Below are 14,215 nucleotides of genomic sequence, written 5' to 3'. Positions count from 1 at the left end.
AGCTTGTCAACTGCTGTTAGGGTTCGCAATGTGATCTCCCAAATTCTGCAATTATTATCTTGGATTCCAAATGATTGCCTGTATTACTGCCAATGAAACATTGGGTGTCATTAAACGACAAGTGACTTCATGTGGGAATGTCTTCATGTCACACTTTACCACTTCCTGTCTGTTGCAATCTCGCTTTGGGAACAACCAAGATGTTCGTTTTCAACAAGTCACCATAAAGAGAAAATAACGACATGTACTGAAAGCTCAACTTGCTCACTGAAGATGAACATCCAGGAATTGTCATTTTTCTGCTTCACTTTGAAGGTAAACAACTTTCTGATTCATATATAGCTATTACAGTTGCAAGAAGAAGTATGTGAAACCCTTTGAAATTACCTGGATGTATAAATTGGTCATAAAATGTCTTCTGATCTTCAGTTAAGTCACAACAATAGACAAACAGTCTGTTTGAACTATTACCATGCAAACAATATGTTCACACATATTTTTATTGAACGCACCATGTAAACATTTATGAGGTTGAGACTCTGACTGGGCAACTCCAGAAGGCGTATTTTCTTCTGGTGAAGCCATGCCGTTGTAGATTTACTTCTGTGCTTCGGATCAAGATGTTCTGTTGCATCACCCATCTCCCGTTGAGCATCAATTGACAGACAGATGTCCTTAAATTCTCCTGCAAAATGTCTTGGTAAACTTGGGAATTCATTTTTCCTTCGATGATAGCAATCTGTCCAGGCCCTGAGGAAGCAAAGCAGCCCCAAAATGCCCCCTTCACCATACTTCACAGTTGGGATGAGGTTTTGATGTTGGTGTTGAACCCCCAACAGTGTGTTGTGCCTTTTTTTTCTCCACAGAAAGTGTTGTGTGATCCTTCCAAACAATTTGCCAATAGTGCTGTGGATCATCAGGTGATCTTTTGCAAACTTCAAATGTACAGCAATGGGGGTTTTTTGGACAGCAGTGTCTTCCTCTGTGGTGTCCTCCCATGAACTCCATTATCGTTCAGTGTTTTGCTTATTGTAGATTTGTCTGCAGAGATCTTGGCATGTGCCAGAGATTTTTGTAAGTCTTTAACTGACAATTGAGGATTCTTCTTCACCTCTCTGAGCATTCTGCGCTGTTCTGTTGCAGTCATCGTTACAGGACGGCCACTCCTAGTTTGAGTAACAACAGTGCTGAACCTTTTACATTTATAGACAATTTATCTCACCGATTTTAGAGTTACTTTTGTAACACTTCCCAGCTTTATGCATGTCAACAATGCTTAATCGTAGGTCTTCTTAGAGCTCTTTTGCGTTTTTCATAGGGCAGGGCACCTTCAATCTCATCTCATTGATTGGACTCCAGATCGCCGACTTCTGACTCCAGTTGGCTCATGAGCCTAAGGGTTCATGCAACATGTCAGAAACAACAATGACTAGTGTTAGCATGTTTAGCAATATTAGGAGCTTCTCCGATCACAACTCACTGTACGCATTTTTATGGACAAACGTGTGGTGCTTATACGGCACTTGGTGGAAAAGAAATGGAGAATAAGTGTACTGAATATGGGAACTGAACTCCTTTTGCCTGAAGTCAGTCACCAGCACGGTTACCAGTTTGGTTAAGAGCAACGAATAATGCATGCTCATTGTACGATTGTGCACGTCAGTAGTCATACAAAAGTAGAATGGAAATGGATAAAAACTACACCCAAAGAAGTTTGAATCATTGAGTTTAATCAGACCAATAACTAAAGCATCTGCTTTGTCCTGGTGGAACTGTAGGAGATTCTCTTCCATCCCTGCCCCCCAAAAAAAATGTTGGAAAAAAAAAAGGTTGTGCTGTGGCCACCAGGAATTTAAATCTGTATCTGTGAATAGTGTATACTGGAAAAACATTTTGTGTCCAGATGACTCCGATGAGTGGCAGCATGTAAATGAAAAAGGTTGTAAAATTGAGCCTTGAGGAACACCACATGGGGACATAACATGATGCCAGTGAGATCAGCTAATATTGCTGACTAGTGCTAACAGTAGTCGCTAAATTAGCAACTATTATGGCATTGGTCAGTGCGTAACTTCCTTCGTTTCCCTTCTGCTTTGTCATGCAGTCGTTATCAGCCAGACCACAGAAGTCTTGCCCAGTGCTGGGGAAGTGGCCATTCTGCCCTGTAAGCGGTCAACCTGCTCCGGAGTAGGCTGGTTGTACACTCGGGACGCCATAAGGATTGCAACCGAGGTGAAAGCCCGCCAAGTTCTGAGCGGCTCGCCCAGAACTCATCGCCTCAGCCTGACGGACGGCTGCTCGCTGCTCATTGACTGGGTGATGGCGGAAGACGCTGGGTACTTTGTATGTCAAACAGTTGGACGGCAGGAACATAATGTTTGTTCTGACAGTGATGACATGCGAGTCACATAGGACATTGTTGTCTTGGCGAGCCGGCCAGCCATTATTTTTTGCACAATTGTGACTCCGTTGGTCGTGTCGGTAGTCCAAATCCGAGCTCTGAAGGTCCACTGTTAGTTTATAATCAAACTGCACCCTCCTTCAAAATAGCCTAGAAATGGGCCGCACACACGTCACTGGCATTACCTTGTCAATCTCAGACTTCACGGAATCATTGGTGGTTGCGGACAAATTTCCAAGTTACGCATGATGGGTGTGTCTGAAAAATTGCCACGCCTTGAAACTGCGTGGGCAAGAAATGTGACTTAAGTGCAAATGGGAGAATATATCCCCAAATGAATTTTGCGATTATTTTATCTGCTTATCTGCAGAATGAGATTAAGCAGATTACCTTCTCCCTGTGTGAGAATGAAATGTGTTTGCTTTGTGCAAATCTTTCATAGATCAGAACCTTGGTCTTGACTTGGTCTCATATTTTGGTCACTTTTGGAACATTTGGTCCCGCCTATCTCACCGGTCACGTTCTTCCCTGCAGTGACACAGTTGTCTCCTCAGAACTCCTCAATGGGAGACGCTCACGTGGACCTGAAGTGTTCCCTGGACTGCTTCCCAGGCAGGAGATGTAGATGGCGGGCAGGAGGCCTCCGCTGGTTGGATGAGCAAGGCAAGGTGCGTTGCCCGGTTCATACTGAGCAGAGCAACTGCATCGCCTTCCTCAAACTGTTTCCTGTCAGCTACGAAAGGAAATAGACGTGCCACTTTGTGGAGGGAGACTACGTAAAGGTCCAAGTCCGGTACACAGCCCCCTTAGCAGAAGTGAACAAAGGATGAATGCAGAATAAACATCAGTGATGCAAACGTGTGCGTGTGTGTATGGGGCTGGATTTTACTTTTTTTTTTTTTTTTTTGGCAAGTCACCACAAAGGGGAAATAATGACATGGACAAAAGCTCAACTTGCTCACTGAAGATGACCACGCAGGAATTAATTCTTATTTTTCTACTTCACTTTGAAGGTAATTAACTTTCTGAAGTATCGAAGTTGTTTCACCGTTTGCTAACAGGAACCTCCACCTTAACACTTTGCTCACACTACACCACAGGGACAACATTGGCTAGCGTTAGCATAGTTGACGTGTGCTCATTGTCGTTGCCCGAGTGCTGCGCGAGAGTCAGATTTCCGGAATTGGGGGACATTTTGCGTCCCACCCAACAAATTTTAAGTAGTTTCCATTCAAAATACTAATTTACCACTTACTTATCCCGAGACCAAATCTAAAAAAAATGAGAAAAGAATGCTTAAGTGGTTAAGAGTACTGTAAATGCCATTTTCTCTTGCCCCAAGCCCCCGTGACCAAATTTAATTTCAAATAAAATAGTTAAAATGATATTTTAAATGATTTTTAAAATAAATGTGGGAACATTAGTTTTAATAAACATATGTTAAATAATTATTGGGGCGGCCCGGTAGTCCAGTGGTTAGCACGTCGACCTCACAGTGCAGAGGTACCGGATTCAATTCCAGCTCCGGCCTCCCTGTGTGGAGTTTGCATGTTCTCCCTGGGCCTGAGTGGGTTTTCTCCGGGTACTCAGGTTTCCTCCCACATTCCAAAAACATGCATGGCAGGCTGATTGAACACTCCAAATTGTCCCTCGGTGTGAATGTGAGTGCGGATGGTTGTTAGTCTCTGTGTGCCCTGCGAGTGGCTGGCAACCGATTCAGGGTGTCCCCCGCCTACTGCCCGAAGACAGCTGGGATAGGCTCCAGCACCTCCCGCGACCCTTGTGAGGATGAAGCGGTTCGGAGAATGAATGAATGAATAAATAATTATTGTTCGTGGAACGTGTTTCCCACAACACCTCATCCTGTTCCCATAACTTTAAGCATGATAGAAGAAGAGGAAAGCAGTAAATCACCCTTCTACAGCCCCCCACATCACCGAAAATGTATAGGGGCCATGTATGTCTGATAGATAAATGCAAATATTCAAATGAGCAACCGTTTGGGATCGAGGGGGCGTTAAAACTCATTTTTATTCTTTGGCTTTTGACTCAGTATGAGACTTTTTAGTTTGACTGTTTTTGTGCTTTCTACTGTTTTCATGAATTTGTTTGTTGTAAGAATGATTTTTGCTCCAGCACTTCGTATACGGCGGAGGTTGTTTTAAAGTGCTCTACAAATCCAGTTAAGTTGACTTGAGCGAATATTGCTGACCAGTGCTAACAACAGCAGCGAAATTAGCAGAGCTTCTACTATAACATACCTTATTGTTTCGCCTCTGTGGTGTCTTGCAGTTGTCAGCGGCGAGAGCGCAGAAGTCTTTGCCAGGGCCGGGGATGTGGCCATCCTTCCCTGCAAGAATTCGGCCTGCGACCGCATAGACTGGTTGTATAGTCGGGACCAGAGTGGATTGGTACGTGAGGTGAGAGATGGCCAAGTGGTGACCAGCTCGGCCAGAAGTCAGCGCCTCAACCTGACGGAGGACTGCTCGCTGCTCATTCACAAGGTGGTGGCGGAAGACGGCGGTTTCTTTGTGTGCAAATCCGATGGACAGAAGGAACGCATCCTTGTGCTGATGGTGATGACATGTGAGTTGTCTTATCGGACAGTGTTAACTACTGTCGGCTTGCCGGCCAGCCGTTTTGCTAAATTGCGGCCCAGTAGGTGGAGCGGGTCATTAGATATCTGAAATGTCGAGAGTTCGAATCTCGGGTCCCACTGTAAAGAATTGAAATGTCCTCGGGCTTGGCAGCGCCTTGCATGGGAGCAGCCGACCGTTGCTCCGTCAACGTAAAGAACTTTGGGCACCGTGTGGTGTTGATAAAAGCACCATTTTTTTTCCTTCAATCTCAAGTCTCATTCTTGACTTGCTCTCAAAGTCTCGGTCTTGAGTCTTGTGGCCTGATTTCCAACCTTAAGTTCCTAAGTAGTGGCTGTTAACTGGCATGCTCACTCGAGCAGATTGTCGGTGGGCGTGTTGCACGTGATCTTCCAAAATTCCAGCCTTACTTGCCTATAATTGAGTTATCAGAAATTGTTTTAATGCCCTTCGCTGGCGTTGTAGCCTTTTGTATTGTACTTAAGACAGTAAAAGAAGCTGAGGATGTGCCCTCCGCCCCAATATCCTCGTAGGAACGGGCCTTCGCGCCAGAGCGGCGCAGCTCCGGTAAAATGGCTCGGTCCTGCGTGATGGTTGTTGGGAGGACCAAGGCCGCCTTGGCCTTGGAGGTGAGGATGCGGGTTCTGGGCCATCTGCTGCTGGGGGCTCATGAGACTGCGGTGCTGCGTTGGGAGCCCCCCACCCAGATGCTGTTGCTGGAGGAGCCTCTTTTTGTCATTTTATGTTAACTGTTCTGTTGATGGCACCGCGGGTACCCGCAGCGGCTCCTCTCTCTCCTGTGGTTGAGAGGAAAGAAATTTAATTTGTGCTGTATGTTGCACATAGAACAATAATTGACAATAAAGTTGACTTGAGACGTTCGCTGCTGCCATCTGATGGTGGAGGACATGAAGCTCACTTACAAGTTACATTTTTACTGGTAACATGAAGCAAAAAAAAAAAGAGTGACGCCTTGTATTTGGAAAAACTTAAGTTGGGGCACTTGTAAATGAAGGTCTCACTATATTTGCGTCACCATTTCCCAGCATTTGCCAGTGAGGTAGAAACTCACCAAATGAATGGTCCACTCTTTTCCCTGTTTGGCAGACATAAAATCTGGATGGTCGATCAGCTTCCACATATGTTTGTGTGACAATCAAATAAGCGGCCAGTTTTTGGTCCTTGGTCCATCAGGTTTTGATTTCTGGTCAGTTTTTGGTGATTCGGTCTTGTCTTCTTCCCTGCAGTGAGGCCGTCGTCTCCTCCAATGGGAGACCATCACGTGGTTCTAGAGTGTTCCATGACCTGTTGGCCAGCCAAGTCGTGTCTTTGCCTGGAAGGAGGCCTTCGCTGGTTGGACGAGCAAGGCAAGGCGCTTTCCCCGCTTCGTACTGAGCAGACCAACTGCGTCTCCTTCCTCAAACTGATTCCTGTCAGCTACGAAAGGAAGTACACATGCCAGTATGTGATTAGCGGCAACATGGAGGTCCAGGCCCAATACACAGACGCCTTGACGAAAGGGAACACAAGAGGTCCTGGGGGTCATGGAGCTCCCCCACCTGGCCATACCCAGCTGATCAACATAATTCGGTTGGCCATCGTCGCCTTGATCCTGATTGGGATTGTTGTGGCCGTCGTCCTCGCCAAGGTGAAGTTGAGAAGAAACGCAGGTCAGGGTAGAATGATTAGATAGTCACTAATATTGATCAAATTCCTTCTGAAGTATCCCAGCAATTCTTTTTCAACAAAACAGTCTTACATGTATGTATCAAACTTCCGATAAAACTCATGATTGTCTAAAAACAAAAACATCTAGACGAAATCATGAATCAGGTGGGATAGATTCCAGGTCCCTGACCTGACCAGGGTGGATGGATGGATGAATGGATGCCTGGATGGGCGAACATTTTGGTGTGATGTTCCTCTTTTACAGTCAAGCTCAAGATTTTTTTTTCCTTTCTTTATCAATGTTATTTTCTTCATGAAAGAATAAAAGCACTTATTGTGTAATTGTTTCCCAAGAATTGATCATTTTCTCAGGGCGAACTGAGTAATTCTGCTGACACTCACTGTTTCTTCGTTTACGACATTTGCCGAGCTTAATGAGGACATAAGCATGCATCGCCCCCTGCTGGTTGGCTGACTCCTGGTTGGGAAAGCGCGATTTTAGCATAAATGTTGCCGATGATAATGTAATATTGGCTTTCAAAATCATGATCGAGAATAAAAACTGGTGATGTAGCCAAACTGTCATCAAGCTGCTGTAGACAATGGAATGCCGCTCCCGACATGGTACAATTCATAACTACAACTCGGAGTACGACTCTGAAACTCTTGTCATTAAGCTACACCTGAGTGAATGGTGAACGTTTCTGTGTCACACTTCCTGTTCCTGTATTAAGAGTACAGCTCCATCAGTGGAAAAACCTTGAGTGGTAAGGCAGTCTCGGTTCAGCTTTGTGTGTAAATCGTTCGTGTTATTCGGTCTCGGTTGTGAATGGGGAGCAGGTGTGTTCAATTTGGTTTTCGCGCTCTCAAACTGCTCAGTGGAAGTTTATCGAGGCATTTCCCGGGGAAGATCTCTCAATATTTGAAACAGGATTCCATGCTGAATATGCGTCCACTCCAAAAATATTTTGTTTTATTTCTTCTTTTTCCACTTCTCGTTTGGACGGGATTGTGCTGCGATTAACAAGATTGAAAAGCGTTGCCGCCGCTCAGTCGGGCCGCTTGTGAAATACATTTCCTCGAAAAGGATAAATGCAGAACAAAAGTGAGTGATGCAAACGTGTGCGTGTGTGCATGGGGCTGGATTATACTTTTTTATTTTTTTGGCAAGTCACCACAAAGGGGAAATAATGACATGGACCAAAAGCTCAACTTGCTCACTGAACATGACCACGCAGGAATTAATTCTTATTTTTCTACTTCACTTTGAAGGTATGTGACTTTCTGATCCTGTATATCTAAGTTGTTTCACCGTTTGTTCCCACTTGCCTCACCCCTCACCACAGGGACAACATTGACTCGTGTTAGCATAGTTGACGTGTGCTCATTGTCATGGCCCGAGTGCTGCGCGAGAGCGTCGGATTTCCAGAATTGGAGGACATTTTACGTCCCACCCACCAAATTTGAAGTAGTTTCCATACGAAATACTAATTTACGATTGACTTATCCTGAGACAAAATCTTAAAAAAAACGAGAAAAGAATGCTTAAGTGGTTTGGAGTACCCTCAAATGCCATTTTCTCTTACCCCCCCCCATGACCAAATTTAATTTCAAATAAAACAGTTAAAATTAAATATTTTAAATGATTTTTTTAATTGTTGTTTCTTGTAAACGTGGGAACATTAGCTTTAATAAACATATGTTAAATAATTATTGTTCATGGAACGTGTTTCAAACAATACGCAAGCAACCTTGTTCCCATAACCTTTAGCATGATAGAAGAAGAGGAAAGCAGTAAATCACATGATACGCTGGGCTTGACATCATTAAACGGTTCTCCAAAACAATGGGGAGAGTGAAGGCATGGCCTCTCTTCTATTTTTCCACATTTTCATAACATAGTAAAAATTGAATTTCTCACTCTCCCCCATGTGACCTTGTTCTGCTTATGATCAGAATAAGAACCTTCTTTTTTTTAACCACTTTACTTCGTGACACACCACACTTCTCGATCCCCACATTGCCAAAAACTGTCTAGGGGCCATGTATGTTGGATAGGTAAATGCAAATATTCAAATGAGCCACTGTTTGGGATCGAGGGGGCATTAAAACTCAGTTTTATTCTTTGGCTTATGACTCAGAATGAGACTTTTTAGTTTTACTGTTTTTTGGCTTTCAACTGTTTTCGTTGATTTGTAAGAATTATTTTTGAGCTAATATTGCTAACCAGTGCTAACAACAGCAGCTAAATTAGCTGATCTTCTACTATACCATACCTTATTGTTTCCCCTCTGTGGTGTCTTGCAGTTGTCAGCGGCGAGAGCGCAGAAGTCTTTGCCAGGGCCGGGGATGTGGCCATCCTTCCCTGCAAGAATTCGGCCTGCGACCGCATAAGCTGGTGGTATAGTCGGGACCAGAGTGGAGTGGTACGTGAGGTGAAAGATGGCCAAGTGGTGACCAGCTCGGCCAGAAGTCAGCGCCTCAACCTGACGGAGGACTGCTCGCTGCTCATTCACAAGGTGATGGTGGAAGACGGCGGTTACTTTGCGTGTGATTCCGGTGGACAGAGGGAACGCAACGTTGTGCTGATGGTGATGACATGTGAGTTGTCTCATCGGACAGTGTTAACTACTGTCGGCTTGCCGGCCAGCCGTTTTGCTAAATTGTGGCTCAGTCGGTGGAGCGGGTCTGTAGGTGACAGCAGTGTTGCTTATGGATGGTACTTAAGCCTCTATCCCGGCCCTCTCCCCTCTCATCACCAACATTATTCAAACTTCCCTCTCTACCGGCAATGTACCCTCCCATCTCAAAACTGCTACTGTCACTCCCATACTTAAGAAACCTTGCTCTGATCCCTCTGACCTGAGCAACTTCCGCCCCATATCAAACCTCCCCTTCATTTCCAAACGTCTGGAAAAAACAGTGGCTGCTCAACTTCACACCCATCTTTCCTCCAATAACCTCTATGAACAATTTCAATCTGGCTTCCGTTCCCTTCATAGTACTGAAACTGCCCTCCTCAAGATATCCAATGACCTTCTCCTCTCAGCTGACTCCGGTTCACTCGCCATTCTCCTCCTGCTTGACCTCAGTGCAGCCTTTGATACTATTTCTCACCCTCCTGCTTGACCTCAGTGCAGCCTTTGACACCATTTCTCACTCCATCCTTCTCGACAGACTCTCCTCCATTGGTATCACCAGCACCCCCCTCTCCTGGTTCCGCTCCCCTCACTTCAGGTGTTCCTCAGGGTTCTGTCCATGGCCCCTTGCTGTTTCTAATCTATCTTCTCCCCCTTGATAATATCTTCAGGAAACATCACATTCACTTTCACTGCTTCGCGGATGACACCAAGGTCTACAGCTCTACCAAACCAAACACCACACTTCCACCATCCTCCCTAACCAACTGCCTGTAGGAATTAAAATCATGGTTCACCTCAAACTTCCTCAAACTGAACAGCAATAAAACTGAACTCCTCCTCATTCCTCATTGGCACCAAATCCACCCTAAATAAACAAACAATTTCTCCATTCCCTTTGACAGCTCCTCCATCTCGCCCTCCCCTCAGGTCAAGAGTCTGGGTGTCATCCTTGATAGCACCCTCTCCTTCACCTCACATATCAACCACATCACTCGTTCTGCATATTTTCATCTTAGAAACATCCACCGGCTCCGCTCTTCTCTCACCCCTCACTCCACTGCTATACTCGTTCACATCCTCGTCACCTCCCGACTTGATTACTGTAAATCCCTCCTGCTCGGTCTCCCTCAGAAAACCCTCCATAAGCTTCAGCTGGTCCAAAATTCAGCCGCTCACATTATCACACTCACACCATCTATAAACCATATTACACCTGTCCTTCAACATCTCCACTGGCTCCCCATTATACACCGCATTCAATATAAAATCCTGCTCCTTACTTTCAAAGCTATCCACAACCTTGACCCTCCATACCTATCTGACCTCATCCACATTGCCACACCTGTCCGCTCTCTTCGTTCTTCCTCCTCACTGTCCCCCCGGCCCGCCTTGTCACCATGGAGAGCAGAGCCTTCATTCGCTCTGCTCCCCAGCTCTGGAACACACTCCCCGCTGATCTTCGTAACATAGACTCATTAACACATTTCAAATCCAGCCTCAAAACACATCTGTTTAGACAAGCTTCTTCACTCTGACCATAAATCCATTACAGTATCTATATTTTGTTCTGTTTTATTTTATTTGATGTTGTTTTAACATTGTATGTGTTTTTAACTGCTTGTTGTAAGGTGTCCTTGACTGCTTAGAAAGGCGCCCACAAATAAAATTTATTATTATTATTATTATTATTATTGACGTAGCAATAAAAGAATCTGGGGTGTTGTTGTGACGTTCGCTGATGCCATCTGGTGGTGGAGGACATGAAGCTCACTTTCAAATAACATTTCTACTGGCAACACAAAGGAAAAAAAATAGAATGACGCCTTGTAATTGGAAAAAACTCTCAAGTTGGGGGACTCGTAAATTAAAGTCTCACTCTATTTGCGTCGCCATTTCCCAGTATTTGCCATTGAGGTAGAAACTCACCAAATGAATGGGTGCACTCTTTTCCCTGTTTGGCAGACATAAAATCTGGATGGTCGATCAGCTTCCACATGTTTGTGTGACAAACAAATATCTGGCCAGTTTTTGGTTTTTGGTCCATCAGGTTTTGAATTTTCATCAGTTATGGGTGATTTGGTCTCGTCTTCTTCCCTTCAGTGACGCCGTCGTCTTCTCCAATGGGAGACCATCACGTGGTTCTAGAGTGTTCCCTGACCTGCTGGCCAGACAAGGCCTGTAGATGCCTGGAAGGAGGCCTCCGCTGGTTGGACGAGCAAGGCAAGGCGCTTTCCCCGCTTCGTACTGAGCAGACCAACTGCGTCTCCTTCCTCAAAGTGATTCCCGTCAGCTACGAAAAGAAATACACATGCCAGTATGTGAAGAGTGGCGACGTGGAGGTCCAGGCCCAATACACAGCCGCCTTGACGAAAGGGAACACAAGAGGTCCTGAAAGTCCTGGAGCGCCACCACCTGACCGCAACTTCTTCATCATCATCGGCGCGGCGGGCGGCGGCATCTTGATACTGATCATCGTTGTTGTGGCCATCATCCTCGTTAAAATAAAGTCAAGAAAAAACGCAGGACATGGTAGGAAGTTTGGAACGTTATTTGATAATTGATATTCGGTTCGAGTCGAGGTGGGACTTATAGGTAAGTCCAACCAGTATTTCTGTGATTTTTTTTTTTTAAAAAACTACATTTTATTTCACCATTTTGGAGGACAGTCGGGGGCTTCTAATTTGACCCAAGAAAAATTACACCACTCTTACATATTTTTTTGTTTAAACACAGTCCCTTTATTTAACCCTTTCAGGGACAGCGGTGACTATCGTGGACAGCTTATCGTGTTATCAGGTTACAGGGTGCATGAAAGGCTAAAAGAAATTGCAAGTCTGTCTACTACACATGACTTATTTTAAATTTATGTTTTAAAAAAGATCAGGAGTCATTTAATTTTAAATTCAATCAAAATGTATTCATTACTTTTGTTTTTTGTATTTTTTTTCTAGTTAATTCAATGTATATATTGTAATTCAAAGGAATTTATGATAAACACTTTGATGGATACATTTTGCATTAAATAAGTGGTTCGTAAAAAAACTGTTGAATAACTATCATCAAATATTTGTGTGAATTAAATTTTTAAATTAATCTTATTTTAATTTGACCTATAATTTATAAAGTGAGTTGCTGCACTTTCCCCGAACTGCATCTAAGAAATCAGCTTCTCTGATGACTAATCATTGTTTTTGTTCTTTTTTTGTTTCCCCCAGATGACTCCAAACATGTAAGTTTTTTTTTCCTCCCCTAATCCTTCATGTATGTTAAAAAATAATCCACCAGGCCGTATTTCAACCGGAACACTAGCTGGTAGTTGCAAAACTTTGAATTTCGTAGATGCTGTCGACCAATTGCAAATGACTGGAGGTGACCAGTTAAACATGACATTTTCTCGTTGTCGGGCAGGAAGAAAACAACGTGACCTACGCCAGCGTCAGTTATGACCACAACACAGAAATCACTAAGCACCAGGTGAGAATGTTCTTCCATTTTTATTATTATTATTTTTACTACAACAGTGCTGCCTTGAGATCAGTGTTATTCCATCTATGACCATATTTCCTCGTTCAAATGGACAGAGATGCCATTAATCTGTTCCAGCTTCCTCCAAACCACACGTCATTTTTTTTAAGGTTTTCAGAATTGAAATTGCACTTTTCACGCAGCGTTTATCTTTATAAAATGTCCTCCCCTCACAACATTTGCATTTGCTCTCCTCAGAACAAGCAAACGCGACACAACGCGAGTGTATCGAATGAATAGAGGGCTCCGTCCTTTTTAGCAATTACCCACAATGCACTACCGGCGGCCATATTGGAGAGCAGTTATAAACAAGCCATACACAATGTATGGCTGTTATAAACAAGCCATACACGAATGGCTTGTTTATAACAGCCTTCCAATATGGCCACCGGTAGTGCATTGTGGGTAATTGCTAAAAAGGACGGAGCCCTCCATTGTCCTATTTTGCCGGTTGGCAGTTGGCAAAGCAGCTGAATGGTGCACTGGCGCCATCAACTGTTGATGTATTGCCACTGCAAGAAAACATGCACGGCGCTACACTTGAGCTAGCTTGTGCTACAGAATGTGTTGGTCGTCCTCAGCTGATAGTTCCTGGCAGATAAAGATTAAATAACCCTTAAAACACAGAGTCATATTAATAACAATGAATAAATAGCTTCGAAAGACGGAAGAGAATTTTTGAGCAGGTATTGAATTTGTTCTAAATGTTACGCTTGCGTTTATCTTCTCATTTTAAAAGGATGGGTCCCCAGAAGAAACTGAGAGCGGCGTGACATACGCTACTGTGAACCTGAAGAAGAAGAAGAAAAAGGAGGAGGAGAACGGAAAAAAACAGGCCAGTGATGCAGACTCGGTTTCAACCTCAACTTCATCCTTCACTGCCGCTTTCCCGAAATCCAAATGAGGATTTCTTGCTTTCCCCATCTTGCTTTTATTTTGGGATCGTCACATGATAGTATCCCCATTTATTTTTCCAGTTTTGGTATTTTATTTGATCTTTTCATTTCCTGATTTTATTTTGGGATTCCATCTTGATTTTCATCATAAACAGGGACAGGGGAATTTGCAAAGCTGTGAGGGTAATTGTAAACCTTGTTAAAAACTTCCGGTTGAACACACACAGAGCAGCAACACATACAAACATCCATGGGAAAATATTCTTACTTCGAGTGGGAACAACAAATGCAGTAAATTATCTTTTTTTTTCTGGTTCCAGTTTAAAGCTAAAGTATAGGTTGATAAATAAAGAACTTCAGAGGTTTATTTGGAGGGGAAAAAAAAAACTTATCCTGAAAAGGTATTTCACAAACATCTGTCATTTCATCAAAAAAACCTTAAGCTTACCTGGCCGCTAAATTCATGTTTGTGGCTGGGGAGGGGGC

The 14,215-nt window shown here is 43.9% G+C and overlaps 1 protein-coding gene across 3 annotated transcripts in view; it reads left to right on the top strand.

Moving 5' to 3' along the window:
• Positions 1 to 117: 117 nt before the first annotated feature.
• The window catches only part of LOC109516713 (uncharacterized), a 16,116-nt gene continuing 2,018 nt past the window's right edge, over positions 118 to 14,215 (top strand). Inside the window, exons 1-10 of one of the 3 annotated variants that reach the window (XM_019871461.1) lie at positions 118 to 315; positions 2,119 to 2,336; positions 2,956 to 2,975; positions 3,008 to 3,069; positions 3,315 to 3,414; positions 4,694 to 4,987; positions 11,409 to 11,837; positions 12,524 to 12,537; positions 12,717 to 12,782; positions 13,573 to 13,668. In XM_019871461.1, the coding sequence (XP_019727020.1) occupies positions 130 to 315; positions 2,119 to 2,336; positions 2,956 to 2,975; positions 3,008 to 3,069; positions 3,315 to 3,414; positions 4,694 to 4,987; positions 11,409 to 11,837; positions 12,524 to 12,537; positions 12,717 to 12,782; positions 13,573 to 13,668 (1,485 nt within the window). In that variant the 5' untranslated portion in view covers positions 118 to 129. Of the gene's footprint in view, positions 316 to 2,118; positions 2,337 to 2,955; positions 3,070 to 3,314; positions 3,415 to 4,693; positions 4,988 to 6,245; positions 6,759 to 11,408; positions 11,838 to 12,523; positions 12,538 to 12,716; positions 12,783 to 13,572; positions 13,669 to 14,215 lie in introns of those variants that run through there. The other 2 variants (XM_019871462.1, XM_019871463.1) reach the window with 2 other exon arrangements.

This window comes from Hippocampus comes, unplaced genomic scaffold (genome assembly GCF_001891065.2).
Source record: "Hippocampus comes isolate QL1 unplaced genomic scaffold, H_comes_QL1_v1.1 scaffold100, whole genome shotgun sequence".
NCBI classification, from domain to species: domain Eukaryota; kingdom Metazoa; phylum Chordata; class Actinopteri; order Syngnathiformes; family Syngnathidae; genus Hippocampus; species Hippocampus comes.
The sequence above is the reverse complement of the archived record's forward strand: the minus strand, read 5'-3'. Positions and strand labels throughout refer to the sequence as shown.